Source organism: Oryzias melastigma, linkage group LG1 (assembly GCF_002922805.2).
Source record: "Oryzias melastigma strain HK-1 linkage group LG1, ASM292280v2, whole genome shotgun sequence".
NCBI lineage: Eukaryota > Metazoa > Chordata > Actinopteri > Beloniformes > Adrianichthyidae > Oryzias > Oryzias melastigma.
Window position 1 is genome coordinate 4,281,774 of NC_050512.1, and position 13,660 is coordinate 4,295,433.

General features: G+C 40.4%; 1 protein-coding gene across 1 annotated transcript in view; it reads right to left on the reverse strand.

The window, feature by feature from the left end:
• xylt1 (xylosyltransferase I) overlaps positions 1-13,660 on the reverse strand; it is a 111,891-nt gene that overhangs the window by 10,075 nt on the left and 88,156 nt on the right. Inside the window, exons 8-9 of the mRNA XM_024259871.2 lie at positions 9,712-9,977; positions 5,703-5,901 (exon numbers count right to left, since the gene is read on the reverse strand). Of these exons, the coding sequence (XP_024115639.1) occupies positions 5,703-5,901; positions 9,712-9,977 (465 nt within the window). The remainder of the gene's footprint in view (positions 1-5,702; positions 5,902-9,711; positions 9,978-13,660) is intronic.

Genomic DNA, 13,660 nt, shown 5'->3' on the forward strand with positions numbered 1-13,660 from the left:
AGAGATGGTGTTAGTACTCTTTCTTGGACTTTTCTTAGAACTTTATTGGGTTAATGTACCAACAGCATAGAACCAACATGTTAAGGTGTGAATGTAATATCCCTAAGTTCTTTTAAGTCGAGAGTTTTGATTTGTGTTTAGGTCTTTGCCTCCAAGGTTTCTTGTCCTGCATACTGGATCCTTCCCCACCATTTTCATCCCCAAATCGTCACATATTAACGTTTGGTTAAGGACCCCTCCATGACCATTTTGGGTGTCCCCAACTCGTTGTTTTCTGATGTGGTGGCTGTTTGTAAAATCAAGAGTCTGCAACCCTCAGGATGCAGTACTGGGTGCGGTACATAGACTGGTCCCTAACCCAGAACCAGATGAAGAACCGGACATGAACCGGGCCCGGACGCTGTACAGGACGCAAACCAGTACCGGGTTAGGGTACTGGTGCGCTTGGCAACTCATTACTGGACCGGTTTAGGATCATGGCCCAGAGTTAGGCCCCAGTGATTTAATGGGAACAGGCAGTATGTTGAAAAAGGACGAGTTGGGACACCCAAAACTCTCTTCTGTGGTCTCAGACCTCCACAGGTCACAATAGATGCTCACTCGTACAGTCTGGTTCTGCTTTGCTTTCGCAGAGATCCCGCCAAAAACAATTTGATGTAATCTGATGGTCACTTTTATTAGACATTTGTCCACATTTAAAATGATATGACCTATTTGAAATAATGTGTACCAAAATGAATTATTAAAAAAATAATACCAGTACTTAAAGTTCTGTTTGAGGTTTATTGTCTTAAGACAACTTCAGTTGTGAACTGACTTTGTAAAGGAACCAAACTGAACAATGAAAACTGTTTCACAGAAATCAAAAGTTTCAGTAATAAGAAGCCAGTTTGGTCCAAAAGACATCTCCTCTTTTTATGAACATCTGTCTGCTCCCAGAGAAGCAATCAAGATGGGATCCAAAGAATCCCAACATCTTGAGCTGTTACATTACAGTATACTTTACGGAGGATCATTTTCTACTAAATGATCTTTGTGGTTTCACGACTGCAGTGGGAATGCCGCTTGTTTGCGCAAATGTAACACAAAGTGACAGATATTATTTGACTAACTGTGAATACAACGAGATGACAACTCCCCAAGGTCTTTGCATCGATCAGTCATTCTAGATACAGCATGGCAGCACTCTGAGCTGATAAAAATAAAATCTTCCTGTAGGTGCCGTCTCCTGTGTGCCTGTATCGTCTCTAACAAAGGGGGTGGGGGTATTAATAGAAGGGAATATGAACCAAACAGTGTTTAAAAGTCACATAAAACTGGAATCTTTTTCTAGATTGATAACAAATGCACTTGCAGGATATATAATAGCATCCCCCCCCCCATCCTTCAGCTGCCCTTACAGTCATGAACATTCCTCTGGCTCCAGACGCTGTTACATGATTCAGATCATCTAACAGCTAAGATCACATAAGCTGGAAAACACAAACGTTACGTTTTTCAATTACTTTTTTGAAAAAAAGTATTTGTTTTTCTTGCTAAACCAATAATGGCCTGGGGGTTAACCAAACCTTTTGGAAGGCTGAGTTAAGTAGCTCTTGCTAAACCCAGACCTGATTACTGCCAGACCTGCTGAATGAAGAAATCCTTTCAACAGAAGCTCGCTGACAAAATGAAGAAGCCAAAAAGAAAACAAAACATGATGCTGCTGCTAAAAAATGAATAAGAAAACCTAAAAGAGAAGAGAACTTTCCCAGGGTTTACCAGACTGAGTCCAACAACACAACATGGACTTTTCCAAAAAGTCCAACAAGCATCAGAACACAGAGTGAAGTCCAGGCCTCAATTTCTCACTTAGATTCAGACTTCATGGTTTAATTGAGGACTGTACAGTGGGACAGTGGTTTGCACTTTCACTTCACATCAGGTGGTTCAAATCCCACCTGGGACCTTTCAGTGTGGAGTTTCCATTCCTCCCCATGCATGTGTCCACACATTTTCATCCCCAAGTTGTCTCATTTGGTTGAGGACCCATTTAAGGGTAAAGGACCCATTTTGACGTTTTGGGTGTCCCCAGCTCATCATGCTATTTGTAAATCAAGGGTCTGCAACCCTTGGGACGCAGTCCCCTATGCGGTACTGAATGTGCACTGGTCCTTGGGACGCGTCCAATACCGGTACCCTAACCCAGTACGGGTTCCTTAACCCGGTACCAGTTCAGGTCCTGCACTGCATCTGGTCCAGTGTCAGGTTAGGGTGTACCGGGTTTGGGTATTGGTGTGCTTCACGTCTCTGTACTGGACCGCCTCTGGTTCGCAGCCCAGAGGTAGGGAACCCTTGATTTAATGAGAACAGCCAGTACATCAAAAAACGACGACTTGGGGACACTCAAAACGTCAAAAAGTGACGCAGAGAGATCCTTAACCAAACGTCAGTATGTGATGGCTCGACAGTGAGAATGTGTTGCATGTGTGGGCTTTCTCCAGGCACTCTAGCTTTTTCTCACAGTCCAAAAACATGCTCCGTAGGTTGATTGATTATTCTAAAATTCTTCTTTGGTGTGACTATATTGGTGTGTGGCCCTGCAACAGGCTGGCAACCTTTCTGAATTTACCCCGCCTTCGCCCAACAGGATCCAGGTTAGGATCTGGCAACCCCAAAGCCTAAAGGGCATTAGTGGGTTAAGAAACGAATGGATGATTCAATTTGTATTAATATTTAAGCTCTTTTTAAGTCAAGAAATGATTTGAAATCTCCTTTGTTTTGGAGTTAATAATAGATTTGTTGTGATGAATGATTTTTGTTTTTTTCAACCTGCATTACAGTTCTGCAAACAGCAGGTTTGTAATCTGAGAATTGCTGCAGATGTTCTGATGTTATCATTCCAAAAGATTATTGGTGGGACCAGAACTCTACATTTTGGTCAATGCTGAAAGTTACCTTTGATTTCCAATGATCAGCTTTATAATCAATATTAGGGCTGTGAAAGTTAGTGCACAAGATAAATCGAAATAGAATTATTGCTGTAATATTTATGAACGCCCTCAGGCGTCCTGATGTGCAGCTGTGCAATTAACATAATAAAACTCAGTCTAAAATAAACATAAACTTTTTTTTATAATCTGGGATTGAGATTTTTTTTTAATTAAAGAAATAATATGGGATTTATTTGTGGTTTTTTTTGAAAAAAAAAAAAACCCAATCCTTTATTTCAATATGTAAGGCGGAAGATGAACGTCGATTCGACGGCTGCAGCGCAGAGCAAAAGATCTGCTGTGGTGGGCGGAGCGGAACAGAGCTGTCTGCTAATAGAAATCCAACAAGTAACTGATCATTATTTTATTTTAAGATGGGGACTGACATGCATGTTCTACAACAATGAGCACCGGTCTTGTCTAAAAATTGCGGAAACTCTGTGGTTCACCGAGAAAGCTGCCGCTGCCGTTACCAGAGGGCAGATTCCAGATCAAACTTCTCCCAAAAAAATGTATTTTATTATTTTTTACAAGCACAATAACAAAAATTTATGAGAAAAAAGAAAAAAGCTGGAAAAAAATAAAAACGGAAACCAAAAAAAAAAAAAAAAAATTATTGAATTCCAGGAAAAATGTCAAATGGACAGCAGTTCTCTCAGGAGAGAAATCCTTATTTCTGGTAGCTGAAGTCCAAAGGGTTAAAAATAAACGTTCTAAATCTACAATTTTGCGTGTGATTTCAATTTGTGACTTGATTTTCTTTATTTTATTTGCAGATAATGAGTGGCTGGCAAATGCTGTAACAAAAAAAAAAAAAAGCGATTAATCGCGATTAATTTTTGCCAGTTTGCAATTCATTCGTTGAAAATTTTGTAATCGATTCCTGGCCCTAAAATATAAATGTGCGTCTATTAAAAAAAAAAAAAAAAAAACTTCAATCATGTTAGCATGTTTAAACCCCTACAGATGCTAAAATGTCTAATAAGCCACAAAAAACCGGTAAGAATTAGAATTTTGAAGCAGGTAAAGTGAAATTCTGTGTAACTTTGCTTTGGAAGATGTTCACAGCAGAGCGTTAAATTCTCCTCACTGTCATGTTTGACTTGTGGAGAGCTAATTTGAACTGTGTGGGTTTGAAGTGGTTCTGTACTAAATGAAACTGTCTAAAGGCAGCTGGGACGGGGAGAAAAGGAGACATATCTGTCTTTTTTATATCTAAAGGAGGACAAGGAACACATTGTTAAGCCTGCCATATGGTTTATCTAACAAACTCCAGCTTCAGTAATATGGTTCATATCTGCCAAATTGACAAAATGCACAAAGCTTCTGCAGCTACACCGCACCATCTTATTTAAGCTCTTTCAGCCGCCGTTTTGAATGATGGACAGACTGACTGACAGCCACCACACTGTAGCAGACAGAGAAGGCTTTCTCAAGCTAAGCATTCAGATAAAAGCCACAGCTCACACCACTCCTCTGTCACTCACGGTTCATGAGGCTCCTCGCTGAAAAAAACTCATGTCCAAACCTCACCTTTCTGTTCCGCTCTCATTTAAACAAAGGATATTAATTAACATAATTAACTTATGTAAAACTAAATTAGCTAACATTTTAAGGAAATAGACTACTAATAAAACAACTGAGCTATTCGATATTACCTGTCTACCAAAAACAAAAACTAAATAGAGTTTTCAGGTTGGACGAATGGTATGGTCATGTGACACAGTGGTTTGTATTGGGTATCAGTAGCTAGCCTTTTAGCATATTAGCTTTGGGGTTGTTGCTATAACCAGATTTGTCATCACAAAGCTCCTTTCTTTGCAGAAATGTGTGTGAGTTTGCAGTAAAAACACTGTTTTAGAGCTCACCAGGTCAAAAGTTTTAATGTTTTGCAACAGCTTTTAAAACTTAAAATGGAAAATCCTTTATAATAAAACTATTTGGATTTGCTTTCCAACATTTTCTCCTCCTACTTTTACTATTTTAGTTCCAGTGTTGACGTTCTTGAAATTACTGGAACTCTTTAAAGACCATTCCAATGAAAATTGTATTTTTGGTTTAAAGGGCTTTATTCAAAGCTTAGCCTAGGTATGCATCTTTAGAGAAGTTGGTTTACGTTAAAGTAAATAGAGATGTTTGATTTTGTAAGAAGTCATCCAGTGCTGAAACAGTGAAAGCATTGGCTGTTTTGGATTAAAACTGGCCTGAAGGTGAAGGTAATGTCTGTGTTAGTCTACAAACAGGGTGTTGACATTTCTGATTGGAAAAGATGAACAGAAGGAAAAGGCTAATTCACATTTACTCAGTTAATTTTAAAAGATGCGACTGTCACGTCAAAGCACAGTGGCTCTATCCTAAACAGTCTGTGTGGTACCTGTAAACAGAAACACAGATTAACATAACAAGACAATCAAGGGAGGCATTCCGGTGTGAAGGTGAAAAGTAGGCATTCTATTAGGAAATAACAAATAAGCAGCTCATGAAGCGCTCATCCCTGTAAACTGGGATGAACTCAATCAATTTACATTTTACAAGCCCATTATAGGCGTGAGTTTTGGGAAGATGTGCCGCCGTGAGTCTGGGCAAGGGCGAGATAGCAATGAACATAAGGTCACCCCAACCCTGAGCTGTATATCTCACTTCTAATTACACGCCGAGGAGCAGCGTTTTCTGCTTTTGTGCATCTTCACCGCTAACCTCAACGACACACTGGCTGGAAGGCCGACTCACCTCTGCAAACTGCAGCCGGCTGAATGTGCTTGTGGGGGGCGTGGTTAGCTTGAAGTTCTTCTTGGGCGCCACCCAGGTCTCCATGGTCTCCAGCTTTCTTGTGGCCAGGTTGTTGGCGTGGTGCTTGACCAGGTAGCCCTGGAACTGGTCGGAGTGGAAGTAGAGATGGACGGACACCGGGTGGCCCATGGGGAAGTACCTGGCAGAACAAGGAGAAAGTGAGAATGCGCCTGATGCCCACTGACCTTCAGCATTTCAAGGCTAATGCTGTAAGAAGAGAGGAATATCAAGATTCATGTGGAAGGATGAGGCCCTGAGCATGCTAATGCTCGTCTGCAGCAAAGGTTAAGAGAAAGTCAGTGCTCTCTGTAATTGTGCTACATGGTGGGCATTAATTCAGTGACCTTTAACAGAAATCTAGTCGAACACGTGTGTCAGCAATGCAGGCATTCCCACAAAGCACCCCGGCGCTTTTAACTGTTCACACTCCTGCTCGACTGTTGCAGCAGATCAGAGAGAAATGACTGGAGAAAGCTCAATTTAAGGACCTTTGGGAGTCAGTCAGTAAACAGCCACTCTTCTGTATGGAAATGGTTGTTTCCCAGTGTGATGGGGCTTATATGAGCTCTGAAATGAGAGAGAGGCTTACAAAAGACATGTGACAGACCAAAGTGGGCTGAAATTACAGAAGAGTCACATGCTTCATTGGCAGCAGATTCAGATTAGTCCGTTTGGAGCACACGCTTGTGCACTAAAGCGCACATAACATTTTAAGTTTGTTGAAGAAAGTTGAACTGGGTCATCCAGTCAAATGAAAGCCAATGAAGGTCTTGTTGCTCAGATTATTCTGTTGTTCATTTGAGCGTCGCCCCCATATGTGGCAGAGGTTCGGCCCTCAAGGCAAAGAACTGATGCGACTTCTGGAAAACTAAAAAGGATCTGTGGCCCGCACCTCTGGGAAGCTCTCTACAGCTGCTGTCCACACACGTCCTGACTTCTTCTCGGCCAGTTTCTCATTCTGCTGCCACCCAGACCCCTCTTCAGGCACACAGAGCTCAACACAAGCACACAGTATTTCTGCCTGCTCCCCTGTGCCTGTAGCCTCATCAGTATTCCAGTAAAGGACCAGGAGTCAACCCGTCCTGGTAAATGCTACCCTGACAAGCAGAACAGCAAATATTTACACTCACAAGGATTGCATTGCACACTCCCCACTCTCCTGTTCCCCTTTAGTGTGTCTGTTTCTCTTTTGTGTCTCCTCTCATACATCTCCCATTTGGCTTTTCCTCCCACTTCTCTCTTCTCCGTCTTTCATCCTGCTTTTTGCACTCGTCCTCGAGCTTTCAATCCCCCTGGACTCATCTTACCTAAAAGAGGCATGACTGCTGGCGTGAGAGGCGATGAGAAGGCCGAAACGCAACCTTCACAGAAGCTGCATTCAGGCTTTTGCTCCCCAGTGCTTCAAACTGAGTCACAGCTAGCTGCTAAAAGCACCAAATCACTCTGCGTCCTTTCACTCCCAGCCAGCCCAGAGAACACATTTGATTTCCAGGTGCATGCAAAGTATATGGACAAGCACAAACTTACACACAGATGCTATGCAGATGATTATCTTATAGTCTAAAACTTACCCAACCCTAACCCAGTGATGCCTCATCCAACCCACCGCTAATTCAAATCTAAGTGCTTATCCAAGCCAGGAGCTTAGAATTAGCATTCTGTCCTAATACTACCAGGTAAAAGTCTTAAGAAAGTCCTCAGGAGATCAGAGAATTGACTATTCGTTGGCAGTTGGCTAAACATTCATACGAAGTGGGTAATTTTAGAATTTAAAAGGAGGGTGAACCCACAAACGTCTGATGAACCCTTTTAATTGTTGGGTCTGAATACATAAAATTGAAAATAAAACAGCAGCATCCAGACCTTTTGAAGTCCATCCTCACATTCTGCATTGATTATTTAAAAATCAAGATTTCATTAAATCTTTTTTAGCTTTCCTTGGTCAGTTGAAACTTTATTCCTTCTAAAAAGAACAATCCAAGACTCAAGCTGCTAAAGCTCACAGCACATGTGCAGCCAGGACTGGGAATAACCCACTTCTTATCTGAATCTCCGCTGTGAATACCTCGACTCAAAATGATTCATCCATTTCCTTTCAACACAAAAAAAATACCTGCAATTTTTCAGTGCATTAAAAAAGAAAGTGAACACAAGACTTCACAATCAGGAGGACAAAAAAAATATGTTTCGTTTTTTCTCTTTTCGTCTTTACAGATTGCAGGAAATGAGCAGGTCTGACTCAAAGCTGAAGGTATGAGTAGAGAGTGATATCTGAACTTCATTTGACTGGTAGGTCGTGATGGTCGTCTGACACCAGTGCTTTGAGCGTCCAACAGGAGCTGCCTTTTCCTCTAAGCCCCTGAGTTTGCTTTGGAAAGTCACACCGAGGATGTCTGAAGCAGTGACTGCTTCACTTTCCAAACAAGCAATCCTGAATTCTACCAGAACATACATTGCCTCACGAGACTTTGCTCCACCAGCTTTGACAGACTTGTTGGAGCATCTAAAAACAGTTAAAAACGACCTATAGTGAGCAGCACAGTTTCACATAATCATAAGCAGTACAGATCAACCTGCTGGGTTTTGATAACTTGGTCTGTTTTACTGTCCACTCTCCTCTGTTCTCCAGGTGCTGCCAGACACATTCTGTCTAAAAAGACCATTTTACCTGCCAAAGCTATCAGAAATTTGAAAAAAAAAATCTAACCGTAAAGAAACAATACCGGTATACCAAAAGAAGCAATAGCAAATCACTTTTTAACCTCTGGTGTTCAGAACTCTTGCGTTCAAGCATCCCTACGCATGTTTTTAAGTGAGTTTCTGGGTTCTACGTTCAAATTGGGCTCTGGAAGTTTGACCAGTGGAACTGCTGACTGGTAAAACACGAAAATGGTACACTGGCACCACTTTTTACTTTTCACTTCAGGCCTCTACCAAATGTGGGTGGTGGACAAGCGCTAGTAAACAGTAAAAAACCATAGAAGAAGAATCCCACTCTATGCTGCTTGTCCGGTGAGTGACAACCACTGGGTGATTGTGCGTTCATGAAACTCCTTATAGTGCGTTCTTGAATGCACAACATATTCCCTGTGTGAATGTAGCTTCAATGTGTGTTCAGTGAACACCAGGTTTGTATTTAAACAGACTTAAAACTTGCGCAGCAACACGTAAACGGAAGGGTTTTGAACGCGGCAGCCTAAAACGTGGGTGACTTTTCTTTGAAAGTGGTCGGTTGAACGCGAGTTACCGCGGCTGATGTGACTGTAGCATAAGGAGCAAGGACATGGAAGCAATGTAGATATTTCTTTGTCTTGTAAAGTTGAAGTTAACAAGCATGGAGATTGTTTTTGATAAGTTTCCTTCATGTTCTCAAATGTTTAAAACTCAAATCCCTTAATGAATCACCTCTGGAACCACCATGCTCTTAAAACAATAGTTACAGACATGAAGAAAAAAGGTTCCATCTATCAATTTAATGTGAAAGCACAGGATGCTTTTGCTTTTTATTTAAACCTCATACAGTATGTTAAAAGCACTGGAATTCATTCATTTCCACTAATAATAGACTGGCCTAGAGGGCAGCTTTCACTGTTATGACCTATATAGGCTCATTATCTCCTGGATAAATTGACAGAGTGTCATATTGTGTTACCAAATGAAAAGCATTACCCAGAGTTCCCTAATGCTTATTGAAGCTATCTGTTGTTATCCTATTTCCATGACGTGATGTCGGGAGATGAGGCGAAAACAAAAGGCTTTTTATGTGCAGCATGCTGTGGCGTCCTCTGCTAACGTGGGCGCGGCTGGTTTCAGAGAATAAAGCAAACTCAAGGCTACCTGTGGATAAGCAGCAGGTGCAGGTGCAGGTGCACAAAAATAACAACAAAGACATACGTGTGTGTGAAAACAGAAAGATGGGAAAAGCCTTGTTTGCTTTCAGTGAACCAACCTGCAGCTGTGATCGTTGGGGTTTCCCTGCAGGGAGGCTGCGGCCCGGGCCAGGCCCATCCGCGAGAAAGAGTGGTAGTAAGTGAGCATTGTGTCCGACAGGCTGGCCACACCGTCCGGCTCGTCGTACACGCTCTCCCAGTAAGAGTTCAGTGCTGGAGATCCCTGAGGGAAGGGACCGAACAGATAGGCGTCCAGCTGGTTCACAATCTCCTGGTTGACGCTGGCTTCAAACTTCCTGGCAAAGAAGGTGGGCCGCACCGTTTGCTGCAGAGGGAAGAGGAGGGGGGAGCGGGGTGACATGGGAGCACAGAAGGGACAGGGGAGATAAAGAGAAGAAAGAGGCGACAATTAAAAATGGTGGGTGGCCAGAATGTCAGAGGAAGACGTGTAGGCAGAAAGGAGACACCAAGTACAGACAAAACAAGATGAAAACCACAGGATTTTTAAACAAGAGTAAGCAAAAAATGACTCTCCTGTCCACCAGCACCAATATCTTTCCAGTAATAGTTGTCTATATCCCCAGATGTGCTTAAAAGATAGGTTAATCAATATAAGATAAAGCACTTTAGATACAAAAGTGCTCACAGTTACAAGATTGAAATAGTTTAAAATGGATTAAATGTTAGTAAAGCTGATTTATTTTCACTATTGTTAGGGGAAAGTGACATTTGAACTCTTAAATGATATTTTCTTAGTTTTGTGGCTAACTCTTAGATTCACAACAAAAAGGTAAAAAAAAAGTCTAATTCATAAGGAAGTTTTTCTGTTCCATTAAATCCTACATTTTTTAAACCTTTTGAATTTCTATCTGATTTTTTTAACCTTGATTTTTGATGCCATAGAAATTCAATGAAAAAAAAATCACATCAGTCAGTGTCATGATTTGATTGGCTGGTCGTCGATGTGGTCATAGATCAACGAGTTTGATACAGAAATAGTGAGGTTTTATCCAGAAAATTTAGAAGATTAAAAATGCATTTCTGAGTATTTCTTTCAAATTGTGTTACAGTAAATCAGGTACAGATGAATAAAATGCAGTCTAAAAAATCTTTTAGTTGGGCGGGCCAAAGTCTCTCTGCTCTGCTCCATTCTGATGCATCCTCTTGCAGACAAATAGATCCGTTAATGTCTTAGTTTTCATCATCTGAGCTGGAATCTGATTAAAACTGTACGACTGGGTAGCTTCAATATTGCTCGCCATTATTTGTTGTTGAGGAGCTAGTGAGAGAGTGTAAACAAAGGGATGATGGGACATCATCATAGGGTTACTTCCACACTAACAATCCCCCCCACAACTTAGAGACAAATTTCTTATGAACAGTGTGTTAAAAAACAATATTTTTTTAATAGTTTGGCTAAAAACAGCATAATCAAAAGTAATAAACACCATTGGGAGCACTTTTATAATACAAAAAAATATAGTTGGAATGTGGATGTTAAGGCAGAAAGTGAAGGTTAGATTTTATATTGTTTTCTTAAGCAACTGAACAAAACAATGAAAACTGTGATGGATCCAACTGTTCTAGCACAAACATCTGATAAAGGTTAATGTCATCATGATTTGGTTTCTGTAGATGAAAAGATTTTGGGTGCGTGACTGGAGCAGGAAATCATAAAGGGCGTCTGTGTCAAGCAGCTTCATTACAGGAAATGCAGTCAATACTGATATCCAAGGTTATCTGGATACCAATTGTAAGAATGAAGACGGAGGGAGCATCAGTGTGTAAACTGAAGCTGCAGCAGTCTCAATCTATAGATTTTTTGCGTTTAATTTGTAATTATGAAACTTCCTCATCAGCCTCTGGATGACACTGAAGGAACAGTGAGTCTTCAGGCAGACTGAAACACCCTCGCTGAAGGAAGGAGCAGCTTTGCAGATCCGTCTTCCCATCAGGTATTAGACTCTACAACCCCCCATGCACACTTCATTGAGTTTTTATTGCATTTTAATGCTTTATATTATGTTTATTTCAACTATTATCTTGTTTGAGCTACGGTAACAAATCAATTTTCCCATCGTGAGATCAATTAAAGTTCTATCTATCAATAAAACCTTCATCAAATGATTTTTTTTAAAGTTCTAAGCTCCTTTCCAGCAGCTGACCATGCCGTGATTGTTTTCCACCCTCCTCATCACTGCTATGTTATGTCTTGTGTGGTTGCTGATGCATCATGAGTTAAGCCTGGCTTAAGTACAAAGGGGGCTTTTAAGTTTCATGCACCTAAGCATTCATCAATTGCCACCAAACATGTTGGTGTTACAGTCAAAAAAAAAGAAACTGGAAACCAAATCAAGCACGTTTCTGAAAGACTGATTTTTTCACAGGTGGCTGCAAATGTGGGATGAAAGTGTGGCTTCACACTTTGTCAAATGCATTACCCCTCTGTGATAAACTAGAGACATCTAACTCATATGAAAGAGGCCATTCTTCAATCAATCAATAAAACTTTATTTATAAAAAGCACTTTTCATGCTTTGTGCAGCTCAAAGCATCTTAAAATAAAAACAAAACATAGGCAGAAATTAAGATAAAAACCCAAATCATCCTTTACCCTCCCCTTTGATGCCATGACCCCACACACAATGAATACTTTTTAGAAAAGAAACGTATGCAGGGTTCCTACACGTTTCTTCAAGTTAAATTTAAGAATTTTAAAGACTTTTTAAGACCTTGCATATGACAAATTAAGACCAATTTCCTTGCCAAATTCCCAGCTCTATGGACGAATAAAAAATGAAATTATTCAGTAAATGAGTAACGTAATCAATTACAGTTCAAATCTCAGTAATTAAATTACAATTATAGACTATAGAAAACCTTTCTTATTTCATTACTCACATTTTGGGGCAGTGAAAACATTGGTGACTGATAAACCAAATTTATGTAAATTGTTGGCTCTGATGTTGTCTTTTGGATAAATGAAACAAAATTGATATTAATCATAAAGAAAATGATAATAGAAGAGTGCTGATTGGTCAAAGTGAGATTAAGAGACGATGAACATAGACAAATTTGTACATGTATTTGGCAACTGGAGATATTCAAATATTCTAATTAGTTAAAAACAAAGGCAAATATTACATTGATTTTTGTACTAAAGAACTTGATAAATGCAGCGAATGTACCTCCTTTCTCATTTTCTTCTTTAATTTTACCTTGTACATCTTCATCCTCACTTGCAATCTTCCTCTTGAACAATCTTCCCAACATTCGTCTTTTTTCAATGATTTTTACTAATAAAAATGAATGTATTATATCTATAAATGTTTTGCTTTTTTCTGTGTTAAACTCGCTTTACTTACACAATTGTGGTTAAAAACAAAATTCAGCTTTAGATCAGAAAAGTTATACAGAAAAAGTTTTAAGCGGAACAATTTTTAAGACCACAATATGACAATTTCAGACTTTTTTATGCTTTTTAAGGTCTTAAATTAAGGCTTTTAAGACTTTTTGTGGGAATCCTGGTATATCGTGAGATCCTGCATCTGGCTCTTTGCCTTTCCCAGAAATTCCTCCTTCTGAAACGTGTAACTAAACAGTAATGTGTTCAAACCTTCCCTGTGAGCCGGCGTGACCATAATCTTGTGGGAAACTGAAAATCCAGACTCTTCCTGGTTGTCACTATCGCTGTTTGTTAAGGCTGAAAGGCATAGCTCAACAATATAATAACTACTAGTATCAACACAGACTGGTTCTGGAAAGGCTCTTTTGTGTCAACATTGGACTCCACTGATCCCAAACTGGGTGCAAACCAGGCACAACATCAGAGCCAAAGAACTGAAGGGAGCCGTGTTGGCACTAGACTGCCAGACTGAGCGAGACAGATGGGTTTGGCAGAGGGACTGAGGTCAGCGCGATGGCTGGTGCATGAAGGGCGAGATTGAAAGCGGCGTGAGTAAAAAGTGATAATAAGCTGCAGTAGAATATTAGGAGTCACTTTGCTGA